This window comes from Mesoplodon bidens (genome assembly GCF_964165515.1).
Source record: "Mesoplodon bidens genome assembly, chromosome: 13".
NCBI classification, from domain to species: domain Eukaryota; kingdom Metazoa; phylum Chordata; class Mammalia; order Artiodactyla; family Ziphiidae; genus Mesoplodon; species Mesoplodon bidens.
Genome location: NC_138169.1, coordinates 70,101,894 through 70,127,368, shown reverse-complemented (window position 1 = coordinate 70,127,368; position 25,475 = coordinate 70,101,894). Strand labels below are relative to the sequence as shown.

The window sequence follows — 25,475 nt, the reverse complement described above, 5'->3', positions numbered from 1 at the left end:
CTGTGCATATTCTGGAGAAAATCCGAAATTACGTTTTGAGGATAATCTTGTTTCGACCTGAAGATACCACTCAGGCTCCTCTCTGTGTGAAGCAGCAGATGGCTTTCCTTATGAGAAAGCTTAATAGGTCAAGTTTCTAAATTTTAGTAGCATGTTCAATAACATGTTAGTGCTGATAATAAAAATAGCTCCTATTTCTTCAGAATTCATGTGCCAACATAACTATAAACTCTACACCTATTTTGTTAATTGTCGTCTTATCCCTACCCTGAGAATGTAAGCTCTGAGGGATTTTGGTGTTTTGTGAGTGATACTGTACCCAGCATACGGTCAGTACCTGGCAGATAGTAGGCACTCAGTGTTCGTTCAGTGACTGAATGAAAGCTGCATGAGCTTTCGTTATCATACATGAATTATCTTGTTTGATCTTTATAAGAATCTTATGAATAGTTATTGTATTTACCCTCATTTACAGATGAGGAAAGTGACCTTAGAAAAATAAAGTCTTTGCTTCTCAAACTGGGGCATGAATATCTCTTGGGGATATGCAGAGCCACAGAATTAAAATGATACTTAAATGATCAGTTTTCTTTTTTTTCCTTTTGTGTTTGTTGTTGTTTTTTTAAATTGAAGTATAATTGCTGTACAATATTATATAAGTTACAGGTGTATAATATATGATTCACAGTTTTTGAAGGTTACTACATTTATAGCCATTATAAAATATTGGCTGTATTCGCCATGTTGTACAGTATATCCTTGTAGCTTATTTTATACCTAATAGTTTGTACCTCTTAGTCCCCTACCCCTATATTGCCCCTCCCCCCTTCCCTCTCCCCACTGGTAACCACTAGTTTGTTCTCTGTATCTGTGAGTCTGCTTCTTTCTTGTTATGTTCACTAGTTTGTTGTATTTTTTAGATTCCACATACAAGTGATATCATACAGTATTTGTCTTTCTCTGTCTGACTTATTTCAGATAGCATAATGCCCTCCAAGTCCATCCATGTTGCTGCAAATGGCAAAATTTCATTCTTTTATGGCTGAGTAGTATTCCATTGGAGGTGTCCAGTTTTGTTGAAGCATTTTGGGTAGGAGAGCAACATTTTTACATTAAAACAAACATGGCTAATTTCTAAAATAAAATGCAAAATGTGCATGCATTTTAAAGATAAAATGAATCCCCTAGGCGCTTTTTATAGACTATGTACAGTTCTGAACTATCATACAGTTTCAAAGCTAGGCTGAGGAAAGTGGTATTTAGAATATATAGTTTAAGTTCCTGCTGTTCAAACTATGCTATGTGGAGGCTTAACATGGTATACACAGCATGGGTGGTTTTAAAGGAATTATTTCTGTATCCTTAGGTTCTGAGAATGTACCTGAGATAGAGGTACAGGTTCTTTTTTCCCCAGTTCCTCTTCCATAGTCAACTCTCTCCCATTTTATAGAAGAGTAATACTCTTCTCGCTTGTGTGCAATTTTACCATGGTATAAAATGTTTGACCTCCAATAAAGGGACAATTTGAGAATATTGGTGTTGATACTGAGAAAATGAATGACTTGGTAATTGTCAAGTCTTCTACTAGTACAGTTCTTTGCCCGCAATAAAATTTACAGAGGACTTAATGTAGATGTCAATTATTGAAATTTTTGATGGTTCGCTATGTGATATTTTGACATATAACTCAAAAGAAGTCCAAAAAATTGACAGACTAAAACTATTCATTTATGCGAACAAGGTTTCTTAGTATTATATCTATCAAAAAATGAAGAATAGGAATAGAATCGATATTAAATCTTATTCTATTCTAGCAATTAGGACTACTCATCTAAGGCTATGGAGTTAAATTTTAAATAAAAAATTTTCATGTATAGTTTTTATCTCTTATGTTTAATAATTATTAAAATGTATAATTTACTGTTTTTGGTCAGTTATATACTAATACTTGTAATAAACCAGAAAAAAAATTTTTTTTATCACTAAGAACTTTAAGGTCACAGAAAGTTAAAAAAATAACTTTATGGGGCCTCCCTGGTGGCGCAGTGGTTGAGAGTCCGCCTGCCGATGCAGGGGATACGGGTTCGTGCCCCGGTCCGGGAGGATCCCATATGCCGCGGAGCGGCTGTGCCCGTGAGCCACAGCCGCTGAGCCTGCGCATCCGGAGCCTGTGCTCCGCAACGGGAGAGGCCACAGCAGTGAGAGGCCCGCGTACCGCAAAAAAAAAAAAAAAAAAAAAAAAAATAACTTTATGATGTATAAATGATTAATTAAAGGTTTTCAAGTTTAAAATAAGAAATAACTCTGGGAATGGAATTGTTCAAAGGGAAAAAGGAGTATAATAAATGTATTGAAGATTTTGTTTATGTGTACATGGCTGATGGTGGGTATATTTAGATTCTGTTAGCTACATTTAACATGATGTAACAGTTTATTATTAAAGTGTCAGTATTTAAAATACCTTAGTAAGCTCATCCTCCCCAACTCTTTTTTTTAATTTAATTTATTTTTTTTATACAGCAGGTTCTTATTAGTCATCTGTTTTATACATATTAGTGTATACATGTCAATCCCAATCTCCCAATTCATTCCCCACCCCCGCTCCCCAACTCTTTACATTAAAATGTGAAATACTTCAAAATGTAGGTGGGGTATATATATTTGCAAAAAATTTTTAAGGGTAGGAATGAAACAGTATTTGAAAACGACCGGTTTATGAAACATGCTCTGCATCACCTCTTTAGTTATCCTCTTTTCTAGCCTTAATCACATTAGATCACTGAAAGTTTACACAGTAATCCGACCACACTGGTTTAGTTCTTTTCAGATTCATCTTCACTGAGTTGTCCTTTAAATATGTTCTTGGCTTTTATGGAAGGTCATTGGAAAAAGAAAAAGCATTTGAAATCTGCTAAATATTTGTTCTGATGTTAAGTGTATTTAATTTTTTTTCTAGGTTTAATACCAGGACAGCTTTTGTTTTCCTCATTAATTGGTATGCTTCCTCCTTTCTGAGTGTGATATCTATGTAATTTAATATTTCTTTTTTCATCCACACCCCTAGAAAGTTCAGATCCACATTTGATGCTCAGCTCTAGTATCAATCACTGTTAACCGTTTCAAAAGGAAATTTGTTTTCTCCTTGATTTTTAAAAATTAATTTATTGCATATTTGTCCTTTGTGAGTTTTAAGAGCCATCTCAGATATTTATTGGAAAGGGATGAAGTAAAAGTTTAAAAATTTTTTTAAAAGATTTATTTTTGTATTCATCCCAGGGGGATAGAATAAACCCTCAACAATTATTTGAGTTATTTGAATACTTCCAGCTTAATATACACATTATTATAAAATACATTAAATTTTGATTTGAGCGCTAGCCTGTATACTGAGAAGATTTATCAAAGGTTGGAAACTTTATTAGAATGTGTGTGTTTGTCAGTTTAGTTTTATGATATAAGGAACTTCTATTTTACTTTTTCTTGTATTGAAAGGGAGGATTTCAAATACATGAATAGCTTTAACTTGTCCCATAAAAAAAGTGTTTGCTTTGTAACAAGTTCATGGCAGATTGGTAGTTATTTAGAAAAACTCAGACAACAACTGGGCGTGAATTAACAGTGACTCTTGGACAGTCCTCATGGGAGAATGGTAATAAAATTTACTGTTTTTGTGACAGTTTCTGGGAAAACCAGTTCGCCCAGCTTCTCAGATTATTCTACACGATACTGCTGTAGAATACAAAATTAATTAGTAAAAAATTATTTCTGTCTTCAGAGCTTTCAGACCAGTTTAAAAGAGAAAAAATAATAAAAACCAAAATAAGATCAACAGAAGAGCAAGGCAGCACACTCTTGAATAATCTCATTCCATGCCACTGGGAAATGAATTGTCTCATTGTCAGACAATGGAAGTTAATGGTATATTTTGAATACTTTTAGCCATAAATAAATTTTTATTAATTGTACCACAAACATAAGTTAATGAAAAAAATATCAATCTAACCATTGTAGCACAGGTCGTTTTACATGTTCCATGCTTCCTTCCAATCTGTGTGCATTCAGGATTTTATTGTTTTGAATAGTTTAGGCTAGTCTGTGCTTCCTCCAGTCATTCTTTGTAACAATGAGAAACTTACAGGCTCGACTGTGTTTGCTCATACAAACAGTTGTTATATACTTCTTTGTCTACTGATGCCATCTTCGTTATAATACCAGCAGAGTTTATTGTTCTTTATTAAAGAACAAAAACATTAAAAACCAAACAAGATATTGTTTAGTGGAAGATACTAATTATAACTAATTAGTGACAGGATAAGTTCTTCATAAGCATTTATGTGTTAAGCTTCTTTAGGATTGAATATTGACTATGTTATAGGTTGGATGGCTTCACTTAGGGCCTCAGAATGCTCTAGATGTCATAAATCAGAGGGATCCAAGCCTGCGCATCACAGAATTACCAGGAGAGCTTTAAAAAATACACATTTCTGGGCCTTACACTTTTCAGAGATGGCATCCTAAGTGGTTATTTTGCAGCCTGTTGGTCAAGTTTCCACACCTCTAAGTTTTTTGGAAAACCATAAAGATAAGAAAGTGAAATGCCTGAGAAATAATATTAGAGTTATTAAAGATGAATATGTCTCTTAAAGGTAAGCACATACATGGGGAGAAAATTGAGTGCAAGAAATGACAAGCATGCCCAGTAGGTACAAAAGATATGTGTGTGTGTGTGTGTGTGTGTGTGTTTGGGGCTGGGGGTAGAGGCATATTTAATAGTCCAAATAATACTGTAATTGTAATAATGATCAGATTAATTTATTGTGATCCTTACCTTTCTAGTCATCCTGATATTCTTTAAGCAGAGATCACAAACTCAGTACCTGTAGGGCTCAGACAGCTTTGCAAATGTGAATTGAAGACTTTTGCAAAAGAACAAACCTTGACACCTCTAGTGGCAGCCATTACTAATCAATAATGGCCTGCTTGGCCACATCAGTCCAGTATTTCTAGATCTTTGAGTTTTTAAGAGAAGCTAGAATTCTGCCTTTTATGTGTATTTTATTTGTAGATGTTGGCTTAATTTACTAAGGAAACTAAAAACTGAACAAAACACATCTATGGGTTAGACCTGGTCTCCCTGCCACCAACTTGCAGTCTTTGTTTTAGAGCAGTAGTTGTCCAAGTGTGGTCCCTGGACCAGCATCAGCATCACCTGGACCTTAATAGAAATGCAGTTTCCCAGGTCCTACCTCAGACCTCCTGAATCAGAATTTCTGGGAGTGAGGCCCAATAATCTGCTTTAATCAGCCCTCTGGGTGACTCTGATGCATGCCCAAGGTTGAGAACTGCTGTTCTGGAGTCTCAAAGTTGATATAATTTTTATTTGGAGATAGTTATAAAAGTTCATTGAATATCTTGTAGATGATTTATCAAGTATACTTCTATACTAAAATTATCTGATGTGTATTGCTTTCAGGTGTATTTGAGCCTTTATGGTTTTTGCCAGACTCAGAATACACAGTGATTAAATCACATTTTGTTCTTTTTCTTCCCCTTTTTCCTCGCCTCTGACCCCACCTGATGTTAGAGTATTTCAAATGAGCTTAATAGCAATTCTGTGCCACATTTGCTTTTCATTATAACATAACTTAATTTTTTTACTGGTTGATTAAAAATATATAAGTATATTGCCTGCCCTTCTGAAACTTCAATTTTAAGTTTTTTTTAAAAAGCATTAAATGTGCTATAAAATATTAAAGATAAAGAATATTTCCTTATTTTATTACATTTTTCTAAATTGAGCTCTTTGGAATTACAACTTTCATTTCTAATTATCTTTTTTTTTAATATAAAAGGGAAGGTTAACCTTTGTGGTTTTATGTAAGCCTGGCCCCCTGACAGCTCATGAGGTTATTTATATTTTAATGGCCAAGTGCGCTATTAGTTTTCTCCATTCTCAGAATGTAGAAAATGACTGCTTTTTGATTATTGTCCTGAAAACCCTCCTTCCTTTTGTGTAACCTAACCTTAAACATATTTGTTCACCTAAAAGTTCCTAGTATCTTGCTAATCAAATTAATTATGAATTTTAATATAGAGAATTTTCTTACATTTAAAAATACAGAAAGCTTTTTATTATGAGAAAACTTTGCATAAGTCTTACATAATAAAGTGATTAAAGTGTACTCCAGAGTATTTAAAATGCTGAGATTGAGAAGTTTGGAATAATCCACGTTAAAGTAATACATATTGAATTAATAAAAATTCATCTAATTGTATTTATATATAATATTTATTAATTAAAACGCACTTATATCCACAGGGTAAGCCAGACTTGAATACAACATTGCCAATTAGACAAACAGCATCAATTTTCAAACAACCGGTAACCAAAGTCACAAATCATCCTAGTAATAAAGTGAAATCAGATCCACAACGAATGAATGAACAGCCACGTCAGGTAAGGATCTAACTGGTTCTCCAATCTTATTTTTCAGAAAATTCTGGTATCTTTACCAGATATAGTTCAAGTAAACTCTGGTTAAAATGGAATATATTTGGAAAGAAAATTGTTTTATATCCTAGGCTGTTACATGAATGCTGGAGAATAACTCTGATAAGACAACATTTAGGTAAAATGTTTTAAGAAAAAAATTAAGTTAATTAAAAAATCTAAAATTAATTATATGGACTCCACTTTTATGCTTTTGTGTGGTAATGTACGTCAGACTTGGTTCTGCTCTTCTTAGTTTTTTAAAGATTATCTTTCCAGGGATAATATTTCCTAAGGGGATGAAGCATGCAGTTTGTGTTGCTTAGTTTAAAAATATTTTCTATTATTTGGAAACTACTTTTTGTTCTGGTTTCTTATGACAAGAAAGCAGTCCCTCCCCTTTGGAAAAACAGAAGTAAATAAACTTTGTCAATATGGTATATTGTCCGGTGACTTCCATTTTTGTATAAATTGCATTTATTTTTCTCTTCCTTTATTGTTTCAAGCTGTATTCCACCAGAATCTTTTCTTAGAAAAAAAAGTATTATCTGAAAGGCCTCCCTGCTGCTTAATAATGCCACTTAGCCAGGGGAGGGAGACTTGACAAAACGCTTAAACTTTCCAAGTAGTCTTGCTCACTCACTCCCTAATTGTGGTCAAAAAGTTTAGGTACTTTGTGAAATTTTAGTAGCAATTGGGGTGAGGGAGCGGAGGGAGAAACATCGGTGCATTTTTTCTCTCCTTTCTCTGCCTCCTCCCACTTAAGGATTAGAAACACTGATTTACCTACGGCCAGTATCTTTTGCTCTCGTATTCCCCTTTTAGATGTCTCACTCCACCTTTTCATTTGAATTTTGTTTTTCGCTAGTCCCTCAAGTGTCTCATCTCCAGACTTCAAAAAGGATTGGGCCAAAACTTTCAGACAGTTGCTCTAGAAGAAACTACATAAAGTAATTCAGTTCCCACATCCTCTGTAGTGTTTTTTCCTCTTCAGGTGAGCCAGGAAAACAGAAGATATTTGGAGCCACATTGGATCAGCATCTTGCTATAGATGTCTCAAGATTTGAAGTTCTAAACTTGCTTTACTGTTGGTCCCCAAGAGATTCAACAGGGGCCATGTAAGTGTATCACATCCAATATAAAAGATGCGTACCTGCATGTGCCTTTAGGCTCTTGTCACCACTTAGGTTTTCTTTGGGCCATTCAGCTTTCTGTGCCAGGCTTTTCCCTTCTGTTTTACTACTGCACCCAGTGATAGCCACCAAACCACCAGCAGTTTTAGTATATTCGTTCCAACAGGGAAGGAATTCTGCCATTCTGAACTTTGCCCACCTTGACAGAGCCATTCCCTGATTGTGTTCTTTCTTAGATACTGTCTAAAGTCTTGAACATCTTGTCCTTTGGCTTTTTGGTGATGTTAAAATCGTTTCCTTGTAAAGATTTTTATTAATCGAAAAATTTGCAAGTATATAATTGGGTAAGAAAGTTTGCTTCAAAAAGCCCAAAAGATAAAGAAAGTGGAATAACTAATAATATTAGTTCCATATTGAAAATCTGAGTTGTCTCATTGAGAACAGATGGTATTTAGTAAATTTTATCCTCATCTTTTCCTTGTCAAATCATTCTCAATATAGTCCGTGAACAAATACTTTGGTTAAAGACAAACCGAGTAGCCAATTATGGTCATTTTAACAGGAATTTAATTGTTTTCTGCACTTAAGTTCAGTCACAGATTTTAAAAACAGTAGTAATTATATTTACTGGGTGTTTATCTGGTTGTAGAGATATTGGCAACCTAGAGTTTTAAAGCTGAAGTAACCAGATTAGTTGCTTCTTATTCTTCGGCATGTTGAGTCGTTGTAAGTTTTCCTTCTTTAATTAACGTTTATGAGATTGTTCTCAAGTGCAAAGAATATGTCAAGAAAGCTAAATCATCTCCCGCCCCCACCAAAAAAAAAACCCCACTTATGTCATTTTAACCCAGATCTTTTGAGGGTTTTTACCTTCCTTCTAGCTTTCAGAGACAGGAAGTGTTAAAATTATTTTGGAGGTTACTTCTCCAAATGTTTACACTGTTTTTCACATTATCCTCTTGTCACCTGACAATTGGTGCTGGACGTTTTTGATGACACTAAGACATTAGTGTCTCTCCCCCTTCGTTATCCTGAACGTAAGAATTGAGAGAATACTTGACCACTGTCTCACTAACAGGATTTCAAAATACAGGACTGTGCATTGAGTAAACGCAGGAAAATAGTAAAGAGACAACTTCGGTATTAATGTGTTTTGAAATCATGATCTGTCATCCTGACCATTCCAGTTTAGATTCAGGTTTTTGGTTTTTTTTTGCGGTACGCGGGCCTCTCACTGTTGTGGCCTCTCCCGTTGCGGAGCACAGGCTCCGGACGCGCAGGCTCAGCGGCCATGGCTCACGGGCCCAGCCGCTCCGCGGCATGTGGGATCTTCCCAGACCGGGGCACGAACCCGTGTCCCCTGCATCTGGAGGCGGACTCTCAACCACTGCGCCACCAGGGAAGCCCCTAGATTCAGGTTTTTAAGTAAAGGAAAGATGTTGATTTAATTATATTTTGACATACATATGGCAGATGACTGCTAGTGAGCTATTATTGTTGAGGAGATAGTTGGCATAAAATACATAGGCAAAAATGATTATTCCAATTTTGCTACCTTTTGCATAGCTTCATTGAACTAGATTAGTAATATAAATTGCCAAATACTTCATTTGGAGAAGTTATTTTGATCACAGAGTAAATAAATTAGACAATGAGGTTTCTATTGTTTTGAGGTTCCTGCAGATAGGTTTTTATCTTAACTGTATCACATTCTTTTAATAAGATATTCAAGCTAGTGGTATTGTAATTCCTTTCGGAGTGTTGAATTTTGAGACCTAGAACTAGGATTTGATTTTTAGATCTTTTACCTTGAATTGGTTTGAAGTGATTAGTTTAGATGTGAAGCAATCATAGAAATTCATAATTCTGTTTTTATATAACAAACATCATATGCCTAGTTCTGTCTAATATGGCAGTCTAATTTGAGTTCTATAAAATGTATAAATTATGAAATTCTAATGTACTGACTCCTTGAAAATGCCTTAGTTTTAAAAGGGCAAATTAGGGTATGTAAACAAAAGTGCATTAAACAGAATTCAGCAGTGATTTTTGCCTACAATTAAAATTATAAGGTAGAGATGGCATTTGTAAAATCTGGTTATGATAGGGTAAGTAGCCAGCCAGTTTTATATATACTATTGGCATATTTAACATGTACTGTCTTGTCATTAGATTAAAAAGAAATCTTGACTGGGGTGGAGGGAATTCTACCAGTTATAAGACTCTTATCCCAAACAGTAAGATCTTTGAAATATCCTTATTTGGCCAGATATGTAAAACATGCCCCCAATTCTTTTTAATCTAATTGAATAGTGATTTTGCTGTTAAGGGTGTCTTTCCTAGCTTCCTTCTTTCAATACATGAAGAACTCACGTGTCTGCTTCTTTCTTATTTCTTTAATGCTGTCATCTTTGACACTTTATGGTCTCTTGCTTTTTCTCTTTTTTTATCCTCAAATCAAAGAAACTTCATCTTTTGAGCCATTCCTTTTTCCTTTTAATTAAAGCCTATAGGCTTTAGGTGTTTCTGATAGTCTTTGAATATTAATTACATTTCTTACAGAATATTCTTTTTTTACCCAAAAGTAAACATTTAAATCACCGAAGAAGTGGATTTAAATCTTCCATTTGATCCTAGATTTTTTTCCGTTTATTTTGTTAGCTAATTCTTTGTTCAAAGGGTATGAAACTTTCCTTTACTCCCTTCCAGAAATGTCTTTTTTTTAAATGATGTTTTTCCAGCTTTATTGAGGTGTAATTGACATATAACATCGTTAAGTTTAAGGTGTACAGCGTGACAATTTCATACATGTATACATTGCAAAATGATTACCAGAAAAAAGTTAGTTAATACATCTATTACCTTACATAATTACCTTTTTTTGTTGTTGTTGTGGTGGTGATTGTGAGAACATTTAAGATCTCTCTTAACAACTTTCAGGTGTATAATACAGTACTGTTAACTGTAGTCACCATGCTGTACATTAGATCCCCAGAACTTATTCATCTTATAACTGGAAGTTCGTACGTTTTGATCAACATCTCCCCATTTTCCCCACCTTCAGCCCCTGGCAATCACCATTCTACTCTGTGTTTCTATGAGTTTAGTTTTTTGAGATTCCACATATAAGCAAGATCACACAGTGTTTGCTTTCTCTGTTTGACTTATTTCACTTAGCATAATGACCTCAAGTTTCATCTATGTTATCACAGATGGCAGGATTTCTTTCTTTTTTATGGATGATAATATTCCATTGTGTGTGTGTATATACATGTATATATATATATATGTATACACACACACACACATTATCCATTCATCCATCAGTGGACACTTAGTTTGTTTCCATAACTTGGTTATTGTGAATAAAGTTGCAGTGAATATGGGGGTGCAGGTATCTCTTTGAGATGTTGATTTCATTTCCTTTGGATATATAGCCAGAAGTGAGATTGCTGGATCATATGGTAGTTCTATTTCTAATTTCTTGAGGAACCTTCAGATGTTTTCCATCATGGCTGTACTGATTTACATTCTTACCAGTAGTGAATGAGGGTTCCCTTTTCTCTACATCCTTGCCAGCACTTACATCTCATCTTTTTGATAATATCCGAGAGTGACTATTTTTACATGTTAGAAGAAACTTTCTAGGTGAAAGATAAATTTAAAAAATGTGCACTTTAAAGACATTGTGTGTGAAAAGTTTATAAAATATTTTAGTATTCAGTTGTTATAACCCTGAAAATTGCTGTTCATTCCAGGCATTTTAACATTTACTTCTTCCTAACCCCTGACTGTTATTTCTAGTTTAGTCTTTAGTAAAAATGCTTTTATGATTAAGAAATAGATATGCTAAAGCACAGAGTTCCATGGAGGATATTATATTCCTTGTCTCTAGACAGATAAATTGGCTGCCTGGGCAGAAGAAATAGATGATATGTTGTCCAGTATTATTTAAAAGCATTATTCTGGGTGATGTTGGAAAGATGCCATATATATATACATACTTTTTTTTTTTTTTTTTGCGGTACGCGGGCCTCTCACTGTTGTGGCCTCTCCCGTTGCGGAGCACAGACTCCGGACGCGCAGGCTCAGCGGCCATGGCTCACGGGCCCAGCCACTCCGCGGCATGTGGGATCTTCCCGGACCGGGGCACGAACCCGTGTCCCCTGCATCGGCAGGCAGACTCTCCACCACTGCGCCACCAGGGAACCCCAGAAGTAGCTTTTTTATTACCCCTCTGGACTGAACTTGACCATATCTTGTGACCTAAAGCTAATACCAATATCTGTGCTTCCCAGATACATTCCCTCTTACCTTCTCAGACAGCTCACTCAATGGATTATGTCAGCTACCTTTCATCTTCAACTTCTTTCTAAACTGGCTTCTTCCCCAAAGCATTTAAATATATTCACATCTTCCCTATCTTAAAAATTTGTTTATTTCACTCTGTGTCTCCTTTAGAATTCATTTTCTTTCTTTTCCCTTTACAACCAAACTTCTTGGAGTTGTGTGTATTTACTATCTACTTTACCTCTTAGTTTTTATATCTCTGAAATACTACTTTTGTTCTCACTATGCCACTTGAACTGTTCTCATCAAGATTATTGATGATCCTAATTAAATTGGTTGAGCAAACTTCAGTCCTTACATTACTTGACCTGTTTTAGTATTAGGCACTCTTGACTACTCCTGCCTTCTGAAATACTGTCTTTTATTCTGTGACACTGTACTCTCTTGGTTTTCCTCCTTCTTTGTTTTTTCTCAGTCCCCATCCTATGTTCTTTCTTTGTCTATCTTTCAAAATGGTGGGGTTTCCTAGGGAATACTGTGCATTCTTCTCTGTATGTAAACCCTCCATGGATGATTTCACTCATTGTCATGGCTTCAGTTATCATCTATATGTTAATGATTTCCAAATTTACATCTTTATCCTGAGCTTCAGTTGTTTGTATCACTCAATCTACTAACATTGTTTGCTTAGAAGTCTCACCAGTATCTCTAATTCATCTTCCCAAACTTCACCATCATCCTTTCAAACCAGCTCTTTCTCCTATATGCTTTATCTCACTGTATGTACCACTGCCCACTTGGCCGCCTAAGCCAGAAACGTGAGCATCATCCTTGACTCTTCCCATCTCTTACCCCCAAATCTAATTAGCCAGCAAGTCCTGTTGACTCTACCTCCTAAATATTCACTTGCTCCATCTCTCTACCAAGTAACTATCATTTCATCTCTCTGCTTCTTGTCTTATTTTCTTCAGTTCTTTCTTCATATTGCATCCTGAAGATCTGTTTGACATAATGGTCTAATAGTGTTATTCTGCTGAAAACGTTTTGATGATTCATGTTAGTTTTTAGGTAAAAAAAAAACTAAACATGACTTTTAAAGTCAAAACACCTAACGTAACTTACAAATCCTTCATGATTTGGCTTTTGTGTATCTCTCTGGCCTCACATTCTTCCCTTGTTCTACAACGGAATCATGTGAAACTGCAGATTTTTGAATGTGCTATTCATCTCCCCCTCTGCACCCTGCCCTTGCATTCCCTGATCATATTTCATGCTGCTTTCTTTCCCACTTTAATTAGCTATTTCCTACTCATCCCTCAAGCCTGAATTTAGATATCACTTCATCTGTTCAAGAAACCTGATTCATGAAGTCTAGGTTTAGAGACCCTCCTTAGTGCTTCTCCTTTCTCGTTTTCTGATCATAACTGTATTAGTTGTTCATTGCTTTATCCATAGTGTCTCCATTACATCAGTGCTTAACACACATTTGTCGAATGAATGAATGAGTGAATTTTTTTAATTCAAAAATCATGAATTGAGCCCTCAACTTGTGCCAGGCACTTTTCTAAGTTGTGGGAATACTGCAGTGAGCAAAACCAAGACCCTGCTCTCATGGAACTTACTTTCTAGAGTGATAGGGAGAGAGACAGATAAATACATATATAATGTGTCATGGTATGGTAAATGCAATGAAAACAAAAAACAGAGGAGTGAGAGAATATATGGTCTTTGAAAGAAGAGAAGCATGGGGAGGACATTCTAGACAGAGGTTTAAATTTATTTATTTTATTTTTGGCTGTGTTGGGTCTTCGTTGCTGCACACGGGCGTTCTCTAGTTGTGGCGAGCGGGGGCTACTCTTGGTTGTGGTGCCCGGGCTTCTCATTGTGGTAGCTTCTCTTGTTGCGGAGCACGGGCTCTAGGAGCGCGGGCTTCAGTAGTTGTGGCACGTGGGCTCTAGAGCGCAGGCTCAGTAGTTGTGCACGGGCTTAGTTGCTCCGTGGCATGTGGGATCTTCCTGAACCAGGGCTCGAACCCATGTCCCCTGCATTGGCAGGCGGATTCTTTTTTTTTTTTTTTTAATTTATTTTATTTATTGATTTTTGGCTGTGTTGGGTCTCCGTTGCTGCGTGCAGGCTTTCTCTAGTTGTGGTGAGCGGGGGCTACTCTTCGTTGTGGTGCGTGGGCTTCTCATTGCAGTGGCTTCTCTTGTTGCAGAGCACGGGCTCTAGGCGCACAGGCTTCAATAGCTGCAGTACGTGAGCTCAGTAGTTGTGGCTCGAGGGCTCTAGAGCACAAGCTCAGTAGTTGTGGCTCATGGGCTTAGTTGCTCTGTGGCATGTGGGATCTTCCCAGACCAGGACTCGAACCCATGTCCCCTGCATTGGCAAATGGATTTTTTTTTTTTTTTTTTTTTGCGGTACGTGGGCCTCTCACCGCTGCGGCCCCTCCCGCTGCGGAGCACAGGCTCCGGACGCGCAGGCCCAGCGGCCATGGCTCACGGGCCCAGCCGCTCCGCGGCATGCGGGATCCTCCCGGACCGGGGCACGAACCCGCGTCCCCCGCATCGGCAGGCGGACTCTGAACCACCGCGCCACCAGGGAAGCCCCGGCAAATGGATTCTTAACTACTGCGCCACCAGGGAAGTCCCTAGACAGAGGTTTTAATCTGGCTCTTGTATGTAATATGATAACTGACTTAAGGCCAGGAGACTGTTGAAGAAAGTATAGGAAGCTGGGGCATAGATGATAAGATTGGTTTCATGCTGGTCATAAAATAATTGACAAAATTTGTCTATGAATCAGCTGTGCCTATGAGGAGAGTTCTAAAATTTAACATAACTGGGAAAACAATGTCATTGACTGGAATGTGGAAATGTTTTTTAAATAATAAAATATGAATATAAGTATTAGAAAATGTATACTCTTAAAGCAGTTGTGGGAAGTAAAAGATCCAGGTAAAGGATGATTGGTTGGAGCCCTATAGAGAAAACCGGTTTGGTGACTTGTCAGTTTTATGGGGGTAAGAGTTGCAGCTGAAAGATTATGTGAATTTTTTTAAAAAAAATTAATGAATCCATAGGTTTTTCATTCATAGTGACCTTTAATCATCATATATTTCTCTAGATCACTTAAAAATATTTCTCCGATATGGGTAGATCCATGGCATTTTTTGAGATTTTTGTATTTCTCTAAGAAACGTAGGAATATAGATGAAAAAAAATATCAATGCTTAAAAACTTGTGTTTCATAACAGTAGTTTCCTACTTTTTGTGTCTTTTAGTTCCATTTCCAGAAGCATTTAATCTCAATTCTGGTCACTTCCCTTTATAATTACCTCTATATTTCTGAATAATAAACTTATAATCCTATTTCTTTATTTATTAATTTTAGACATTACTTCTTGACTTCCCCCAATGGTACATGAGTATATAGTCCTCTCTCTGCTTCATGCTCCCAACATAGTTTTTTTTTTTTTTTTTTTTTTTGCGGTATGTGGGCCTCTCACTGTTGTGGCCTCTCCCGTTGCGGAGCACAGGCTCCGGACGCGCAGGCTCAACGGCCATGGCTCACGGGCCCAGCCGCTCCGCGGCATGTGGGATCTTCCCGGACCGGGGCACGAACCCGTGTCCCCTGCATCGGCAGGCGGACTCTCAACCACTGCGCCACCAGGGAAGCCCCCAACATAGTTATATTACATTTTTAGTTAAATAGGTTAACTAGTCAGTGTTTACATTATTATGACTGAAAGTTATTCATGGTTCTGGCAAGTAATGTCTTTTATCATCAGCATCAGAATTCTTTATTGTTGTCAGTCTTAAGAATTGTATGCTACGTTTTCTTTATAACAGAGTTCATCTTTCCTCATGCTTGTTTCTGCCACATGCCCATCACTAATACTTTCCTTATGCTGAAATCATGGCGTTCCTTCTTGTGTCTTTCCTGGAACCACCTCTCCTCTTCAGTCTGAATGCATTCTCTGGTCTTGCTGTGTAGCTGTAGCTCTGAGGATTTTCTTTACTGTGCTTCTGTGTGGGGAGTTTGTTTTCCGGAACTCTGTCCTCCTCTGTCTCAGTAGATGCCTTCAGTTTGTAACAAATCCTCTAGTAGTTTTCTAATAAAATAAAATGGGAGGTAAAGTTGAGAACCTGCACATTGGAAATAAACTTTATTCCAGCTGGACACAACCAAGTTTGTCTGGGTATGAAATCTTAGATTGAGAATCGTTTCCCCTGAAGTTTTGAAGGCATTGCTTCATTGTTCTCTAGCTTTAGAGTTGCCAGAGAGAAGTTCAGTGCCATGCTCAATCTCTGTTCCTCTTTTATGGTCTTTTTTTTTTCTCTCTTAAAAAGTTTAGTATATTTATGATTTTTAAAAATTCACTGATATGTGCCTGTAGGCCTTTCTTCATTCACCAGGCACTTAGTAGGTGATAGACGTGACTACTATCCTTTGCGTGGGAAATTTTCCTGTGTCATTTTTTCCCATTTTCTCCTGAATCCCCTAACTTTCCATTCTCTCTTTGTATGAGTTGTGTATTAGCCATCTATTTCTACTTTTTCTACTATTTCTACTTTTGTATTTTCCGTCTTATTGTTGTTGTTGTTTTACTTTCTGGGATATTTTCTTGATTTTACTTTTAGTCCTTTTTTTGATTTTTTTTATTTTGGTGATCATATTTTTAATTTCCAGCAGCTGTTTCTTGGCTTTTGTATATAAAATTTTGCTGTTCTTGTTTTATGGATACAACCTCTACTCTTTCCTCTCTGAATCTATTAATTATAGGGAAAATTTTTATTTGTATGATATTTGTTTTTTCTCTGTTCCCTGCATTGACTATTCTGTTGCTGTTATTTTAGTTTCTGTCTTTCTTGTTGGCTATTATGGATATTCTTCAGTGAATATTGTAGTATGTGTTTTTGGTTTTGAGCTTATAGAGGAGTAGAAGTGCTGGGTCATAGAGTATGCATATGTTCAGCTTTGTTAGATGCTACCATATAGTTTTCCAAAGTGATTATGCAAAGTTACCCTTCTACCACCAGTGTGCAGTTGCTTCACATTCTTGTCAGCACTTGGTATTATCAGTCTTTAAAATTTTGAACATTCTGGTATGTGTTTAGGTGTATTTGTTACAGTTTTACCTTGCATTTCCTTGGTATTTAATGATACTGTGCACTGTTTGTATGTCTGTTGGCTGCATAGATATCCTTTCTTTTGAAGTGCCTACTCTTTTATGCATTGTTCTGTTATGTTGTTTATCTTTTTTCCATTGACTTGTGGGAGTTCTTTGTATATTCTCAGTATCAGTACTTTGTCAGATATATCTATCACACGTACCTTCTTCCAGTTTGTGACTTACCTTTTCCACTTCCTTAATGGAGTTTCTTGGTAAATGTAAGTTCATAATTTTAAGAGAGTTGGGAGGTGGGATAGAGACTGGAAGAGTGTGGGGTGGGGGCTTCTGGGGTGCTAGTGATATTCTGTTTCTTGATCTGCATGGTAGTTACATGAGTGTTTACTTTATGAAACTCCAGTGAGCTGTATACTTATGTATTTTTTTACACTTTTCTGTATGTAATACTTCAATGATGATTTACGAAAAGTAAAGGATATACTTTATCAGTCTCTTCCTTTTATTTCTGTGACGTGTTTAAGAAATTTTTGCTTACCCCAAGGTTATCAATATATACCCCATGTCATCTTCTGAAAGCTTTGTTTTACTTTTGAATTTGGGTCTGTGATCCATCTGGAATTGACTTTTGTGTATGATGTGAGGTAGACTTATTTTTTTCCCGTATGGATATCCAATTGATCCAACACCATTTACTGAAAGACCATTCTTTTTCCATTGCTTTGTGTTGTCACCTCTGTCATAAATGAAATGTGTAAGTGTGAAAGTCTTGTGAAAGTCTGTTTTTGGTCTGTTCTGCTCCTTTGCCCTATTTGTACATGTGAATCTGTTTCTACACTCTGTTTTATTTCATTGGTCTGTTTGTTGTTTCTCAATACTGCACTTTTTTAATTACTGTAGTTTTATAAAAAGTCTTGATATCTGGTAGTGTAAGTTTTCCAGCTTTCTTATTCTTCATTTAAGATTATCTTGGTTAGTCTTGGCTGTTGGCGTTTCCACATACATTTTATTTTATTTGTTTATTCATTTATTTAAAGTTTTTTTTTTTGATGTGGACCATTTTTAAAGTCTTTATTGAATTTGTTACAATATTGCTTCTGTTTTATGTTCTGGTTTTTTTGGGCCACGAGGCATGTGGGATCTTAGCTCCTTGACCAGGGATCAAACCCGTACCCCCTGCATTGGAAGGTGAAGTCTTAACCGCTGGACCACCAGGGAAGTCCCCCACATACACTTTAGACTCAGCTTGTCTAGTCTTCTTCAAAACCTGCCAGGATTTAAATCTATAGATCAATTTGGGGGAGAATTAATATTTTTACAATATTAAGTCTTACAATTCACTAACCTTGTATATCCCACCATTAAGATTTTATAGTTTTCAGTCTAGACATCTTACATCTTTAATTGATTTCTAGATATCTGATGTTTTTTAATGCTATTCTGATTACATTTAATTTTTTCTAGTTATCTGTTGCTAATATGAAGAAATAAGCTGAATTTTGTATATTGACTATGTATTCAGTTATCTTCCTAAATTCATTTATTAGCTAGTGAGTCTCTCCAACTTTGCACGTGAACAAACATATCATCTGCAAACGAGAGTTGTTTTCTTCCTTGCCAATCCTTAAACCTTTGATTTTTTTTTTTCCTTGTCTTATTTCACTGGCTTGGAATGCTAATATGCTCCTGAATAAAAGTGATAGCAGACATCCTTGTCTGTTATTGTAATACCAGGGAACGTTTTTAATCATTCTCCATTAAATATGATGCTTGCTGTAGGTTTTTTGGTAAATACCCTTTGCCAAATTAAGGAAATTCACTATATTCCTAGTTTACTAAGAATATTTTTCATGAGTGGATATTGAATTTTATCAAATTATTTTCCCTACCTAGTTAAATGATATAATGATCTCTTTTCTGTCAATAGGGTGAATTACAGTGATTGGTTGATGTGGTAAATTGCAAGACTTGATTTTTTTAGATGGAAAAACCTTTAAACATACCTTGAATTCCTGTATTAAGCTCAGTGTGGTCATGTTGTGTTATCATTGTTTAGATTTGGTGTTATTTTGTTTAGGATTTTTTGCATTTATAGTCACAAGAGAGATTGATGTGCATTTTTCTTTTCTCATAATTTTCTTCTCCAGCTTTAGTATCAAGGTTTTGCTGGCCTTGTAAAATAAGCTGGGAGGTGATATCTCTTTTAATATTCCCTGGAAGAATTTGTGGAAGATTGGTACTTTTCTTTAAATGTTTGGAAGACTGAATTGTGAAGTCATCTCAGCCTAATTTGTTGTTGTTGTTGTTTTTAAGTGGAAGGCCTTGAAACTGCAGATTCAGTTTATTTAATGAGTACATGGATGAATATTCATAGTTCCTATACCAACTTCGAGAACATGTTTTTCTAGGAATTTGTGCATTTCATAATTTTCAAGTTAATGATATAAGGATGTTCATAATATCTTCTAGTAATATTTTTAATGTTTGTAGTATCTGTGATACCCTCTTTTCTCTGTTGGTAGTATCTAGGTGAAAGGTGGAATGAAGTATTGGGGAGAGCTTTCTTAACAAGTTTTGAACTCAGTCTATACATGCACATTTCCCCATGGAAAACCAAACTCCTATTTTTATCATCAAATTTATTAAGATAATATTTATTTTATGGAAGTTAGTTAATTATAATGGGTGTCTTATTTGACACTTACTGCCTTGAAGTAATTTTCTAGTAATATTGGAGGCTTTGTTTTCTCATTGTCTATATTTGCTTTCCATTTCTTTACTCTTTATTGTCAGCGTTTTGAGTCCCTTTATTTTTAGAAATTGTTTTTTTCCATAAAACATACAGTTGATATATTTTTTTCCTATCTGACCTGAGGGTCTTTTTTTCTTTTATAGCTGAGTTGACCATTATATTTATTGAGTTTATAGATATGTTTGGTCTTGATTCTATCATTCTATTTATATACTGTTTTTAATATTTTATTGTCATTTTCTGGTATTAATATTTTTGTTCTGAGGTCTGGGTTTTCCACTTAAATTCATACTTCTGATAATTTTGAGGATTTGTAACCTGATTTTAGTTCTAATCATTGCTCGTGTCATGTTTTAAATAGTACGTATGTACTTCTATTTCTTGATTTATTGATATTAAAAAGGAAATATTATCTATTAACGTCCCACTATAAAAATGAGGAATTACTTTATACTATTGAAATTAGTTTCAGGGAAGCTCTTCTGATAAACAACTAGTGATAGCTCTCTATCAGAGATTAAAGTTCTTGCACTTGAGTGGGTTTTGAAATCATTAATTCATTTATTAAACAGAGTATATTATTGCTTCTATTACAGGTGCTGTACAAACACACAAATCAGTCATGCATCCTCTCCTTATAAAACTTTCAATCTAATAAGGAAAACAAACACTGAACAAATAATTTCAACTGTGTGGAAATGTGACATACAAGAAATAAAGGAACATAGCTACATCCTTATATGGACTTACATATTAATAAGAAAATTGTTACAACTTTTCCTGTGGGAGTAGCACATGAAAAACTTACAGGCCTCATGAGCAAGTATTCTTATTCCATGGTTATCTTAGGGTAACAGTACCTTTTCAGGTACTTGGCAAGTATTACCTACCCACTTTGTGTAAGTGAAGTGGCGTCATGACAGCGTTCAGACGAGCAGCTGCAGCGGACGGTTCCTGCACCTCCGTCCTCCTCAGCTCCGCTGCCTCTCGCTTCATCCTTCTCTCCTCTCCAGCCCACATTGTTATCTTTTGCCTTCACAAGCGATCTCACTGTAGTTTGCACAGCCACATGAGTCAAGCTTTTCCTTGATTTACATAATAATTTTCTTGTCATTATCTAGCCCTTTCTTCCTAGCCCACTCCCCAAAATGAAAGGGTAGCTCATGTTTTGTCTTTTGATGTCTGCAGGCCATGGTATTTAAGTTAAGTTGTTTTTGCTGACCAAAACTAGCAACTCAGATATCATATGGGGTTGATTTGAAATAGAGCAGTTTATAAACTGGACAGCAAATTCCTTCTGGGCAGGAAACATTGTTCTTCTGTGTAGCCCTAACCCAGTGTCTTGCATATTTAGCTTTTCATGAATCACTGAATATAAAGTGTACATTTTTGGGGTTTTGGTTTAGTCTGCAAATACATGACAAGCTCCTTTGTTCTTTGATTAGATTTAGCAAAAGCCTTAGAGAAGTGAATAAGATACTCATCGAATTTACGAAATCCTAACATTGGAAAATATTCTAAACAATACAATAAAATTTTTATGTTTTCAAAGAACTTCCTTGTTTTTTATCAGTGTTTATCTTCTGAGGTAGATAAGGCAGTTATTAGTATTTCTATTTTACTTGTGAAGATACATCCAAAGGCGATTAAGTGACTTCCCTAAGACAGCACATCTATTTAATGGTTGAGTCAGGACCAAAGCATTAAACTTCTAAACCAGTGGTTTTCCTGTTACCCTGTATTCCCTCTACTTAGCCACAAATTCATCCCATGAAATTTGAGTGTCTTGCATCATGCTCTTGACAGAGATGAAGACTGTGCAAGTTAAAATTCATAAAATGGTTAAATTTTAAAGGTAACTTTTGCTTCTTCTACTTTACAAAGTATTAACACTTCTGTGCTCAAATTCTTTAAAAGGTATATTACATCTTTTTTTAATGTTGATAGTTATTTTGTTTTGTTCTGTTTTGTTTTAAATATTTATTTATTTATTTGGTTGTGCCTGATCTTAGTTGTGTCAGGCAGATTCCTTAGTTGCAGCTCAAGAGCTCCTTAGGTGTGGCTCGCTGGCTCCTTAGTTGCGGCACACGGGTGGGCTCCTTAGTTGTGGAATGCAAACTCTTAGTTGTGGCATGTGAACTCTTAGTTGCGGCATGCATGTGGGATCTAGTTCCCTTACCAGGGATTGAACCTGGGCCCCCTGCATTGGGAGTGCGAAGTCTTAACCACTGTGCCACCAGGGAAGTCCCGGTATATTTCATCTCATACATTTTAAATATTTGTTTTTATTAGAAAAATTGCTTGTAGTCTTATTTCTTTGATAATTACTGTTAGAAGTCTTTTGTTTTGTTAGAAGTCTTTTGTCAATTTGTTGCCTAACAGTAATAGAAAATACAGAAACATACAGAGAAGCATCGTAAAAGGCAGACTTGCATAAGTCTTCTGACAGCAGGCAGTGGCAACAGTGAAGTAGGGCAAAGGAGGCTTGAATCAGGAATTGGATTTGGTAATTAGAAGGTTACTGTGACCTTGGGCAGGTCAGTGTTAATATAATAGTAGGAGTAGGGTCGAGGTTAGAAGGAAAGAATGAATGGAAGGTGAGGAAATAAGAAAGTTTCTCTCCTGGTGGAAGGAGGAAGACAGATGGTTTGAGGGAGATGTAGTTAAATAAGGACACTTTTTATGTTAGCCATGTTCCAGTGTATCTGTCACTTCAGGGGAATAAGCCCAAGGAGAAGAAGGGGTAAAATGGAAAGTGTGAGAGGAGGATTTTTTAAATTGCTGGGCGGGATCAGAAGGAGGCAGAAGATACGACCCAGCATCATTGTAGAGAAGCTCTCAGAAAGACGGCAGGATACTGACTCCTCTGAGACAGGAGAATAGCAAAGGAAGGGCGAAATGGTCCAGGGGCGATCCGTGGGGCAGGGAGGATAACTGAAGAAATTTGGGGCCTTTAGGCTTCAGTTGCTGGTGTTTCTAGTCAGCTGTGGAGTCAATTATTACAGGCTTCTTGGCTTAGGAGCTAATATTCAGCTTGTGGTATTTAAAATGAGCAGTAAGAAATAGAAGTTTGGATATATAGCAGTTTTAGATGAATTTAGTTTCATTATTGAAATCTCAGTGTGTTCTATATAGTCAGTTTGATTTTTCCTAATGGAGATTATAATTTCAAAAGGGAAGGGAAGATGTAATTTAAGACAAGATATGAAAATTATATGAAGGTCTAAGTTTTTAAGTTTTTGTATGGCTCAGTTTGGTGGGATGCTTTTTCCCTGGACTTCTAATTTAATATTGGCCAGGCCCTACTGATAGCTACATACTAAGAATTTGTGGAAGTTAAAATGTTCAAGATCAACCCATGGTTCTGTTTTGTTACCATACCTATATTTGAACACCTAAAGTCATTCTGAATGGCGCTGTGTTTTTCTCAGTAGTCAGTGACATCTTTGCACATACATATGTCTCTGATCCTATGGTAATAATAGAGAACTCCCTCTAAAATCTGTACACACAGATGCTTTTCAACTTACAGGTTGGGATATAAAATGTCGTGTTTCAGTCATCTGGAACTCCACATCTTCCAACAGAAATATGGTTCTAGTGTCCTAGACCAGCCCATAAAAGACGATTAAATCTAAAGTGTGTCTGAATTACTAAAAATAATTACTGTTTATAACCATGTTTCTATCAGGAAGTGTGTTCAATTTCAACTCTTAAGAAGTGTTTCTCCCACTTCTGCTTTATCTTTCTCACCCTCTGGCTGTCTGGCAGTGACGAAAGAGGCACCCAGCTCCAGGCCACTTAGTGTGGTTCTGGTAAGGCCTGGGAATGGAGAGCTGGGATAGAGACTCTTTGAAAGTCGAGAAAGGGGCTGGCGTGGTGATGCATATGCCAGGGGAGGGTCTCCCTTCTGTCTCAGCTGTGAGATCTGGGCCCCTGCCACTGTAAACCTCCTGTCTCCTCTCCCTGCCACTGTAAACCTCCTGTCTCCTCTCCCCTTTCTCTTCCTCTGGACCCCTGGTTCTTAGCCAGACCTGATTTTGTCCTCCCGCCCCAACCCCAAATACCTGGGGACATTTGGCAGTGTCCAGAGACATTTTGGCTGTTAACAACTGGGGTGGTGCTACTTGTATCTAGTGGGTGTAGACCAAGGATGTCGCTAAACATTGAGAACCAAGAATTATCCAACTTGACACGTCAGTAATGTCAAGATTGAGAAACTCAGCTCTAGGCTCCTGCTACTGGTTTGAGTTTTTTGCCTTCTTGCTTCACTGAGGAACAGAAAGGTCGTTTGTTTCCAGATTCTTTTCTACCTTCTGTTCTTGAAACAAGCTCATAGCCCTTTGAGGTTTCTCTAAGGGCTCTCCTATCATCACAAGATGGAAATAGATGGAGTAAAAATAACAAGAAAATTGCAGTTTCAGGAAATCTTAATGAAAAGCTTCCATGTTATCCACTCACTGTACTTTAAATAGAACAAAATTCTCATCCCTCTTGAGGCTTCCGTCCTTCTTCCACATTATGATCTCCTCATTCCCTGGGCTTCCCTCCTTCCTACCGTACAGCTCAGTCGCAGAGGCTTTGGCAGGGGGTCCTCTCTCCAGTCCTCCAAATGAGGAGTGACAAGAGGGAAGAGAAATCCTTGGGCTGTTTTGACGCGGAGTGAGGGGAAGCTTCCTTCGTTATTGCATAGATCCGGCCAGAACAATTTTCTGTTGCCCTGCTACTTTGAAGGCATTCACAGAATGAGATCATACCACAGCGCTTCCCTAAGTACTGCTACACGGCACGGGGGTCTCCTGTCTCTGCTGGTCTCTCCTCCTGTGCACCCGGCACGGTAGTTACCATCCCTCTGGCTTCCTGGGCATGTGACCTGAGCACTTCCTTACTAGGGCCCGTGCCTGGTCAAGTGCTGTGCTGTCATCATGAAATAATCTTAAGAACGTTCGGAACAAGAGCCTCACATTTTCATTTCGTACTGGGCCTCGCAAACTGTGTAGCTTACCAGAGTTCTCCCAGCCAACCTTGGGCCCAGGAGGGGTGCAGACTGGCTTGGATGAGAAAAGGAAGTGGAAGGGTTTTAAGATACTTAGAGTAGCAAGAAGGCCCCCCGCTGAAAATCTGGGCGGGACTGGCAGACTGGAATGCATGTCTCAGTCTTCCTTTGTAAATATGCACCTTTCGGAGCTGACTCTTTTTGCTGTGTTTATATTTGTTAATTTTAATAAGATGACCAGTTACTTACTAGGTACTATTGTGTGATGAACAGTGTGCTAGACGCCGTGGGTAAAATTAAGTAGTAAACTGATATTTGCTCTCTATGGGTTATCTTCAGGTGTTTATAAAACCTCCTCATGTAGTGTCCATAACCATTTGAGATTGTTTTTATTGTCCCATTCCATAGGGTAGGAAGCTGAAACGGGCTATGTTACTTGTCTAAGTTTATAAAGCTAGTAAATGACAAAGAATGGATTTGAACCTAGATTGGTCTGACTCTGAAGGCCAGTCCCGTTCAATCAGCTACTCAGAAGTTCAATCTTCCTACTGTCCAGTTGACTCTCAAGTTAAGGTCATGAGTATACATAGGAGGTCAATTTCTTTTAATCAGTGAATTGTTTTAAAACACTACACAGTGCTTTTCAAATGAAATATAATGGTGGATGAAAATGTGTATTTGATCTA

General features: G+C 36.9%; 1 protein-coding gene across 2 annotated transcripts in view; it reads left to right on the top strand.

Annotated features, from left to right (window-relative positions):
• MBD2 (methyl-CpG binding domain protein 2) overlaps positions 1 to 25,475 on the top strand; it is a 63,970-nt gene that overhangs the window by 22,013 nt on the left and 16,482 nt on the right. For both annotated transcript variants that reach the window (XM_081252574.1, XM_081252573.1), the window contains exon 3: positions 6,320 to 6,457. In XM_081252574.1, the coding sequence (XP_081108700.1) occupies positions 6,320 to 6,457 (138 nt within the window). The remainder of the gene's footprint in view (positions 1 to 6,319; positions 6,458 to 25,475) is intronic.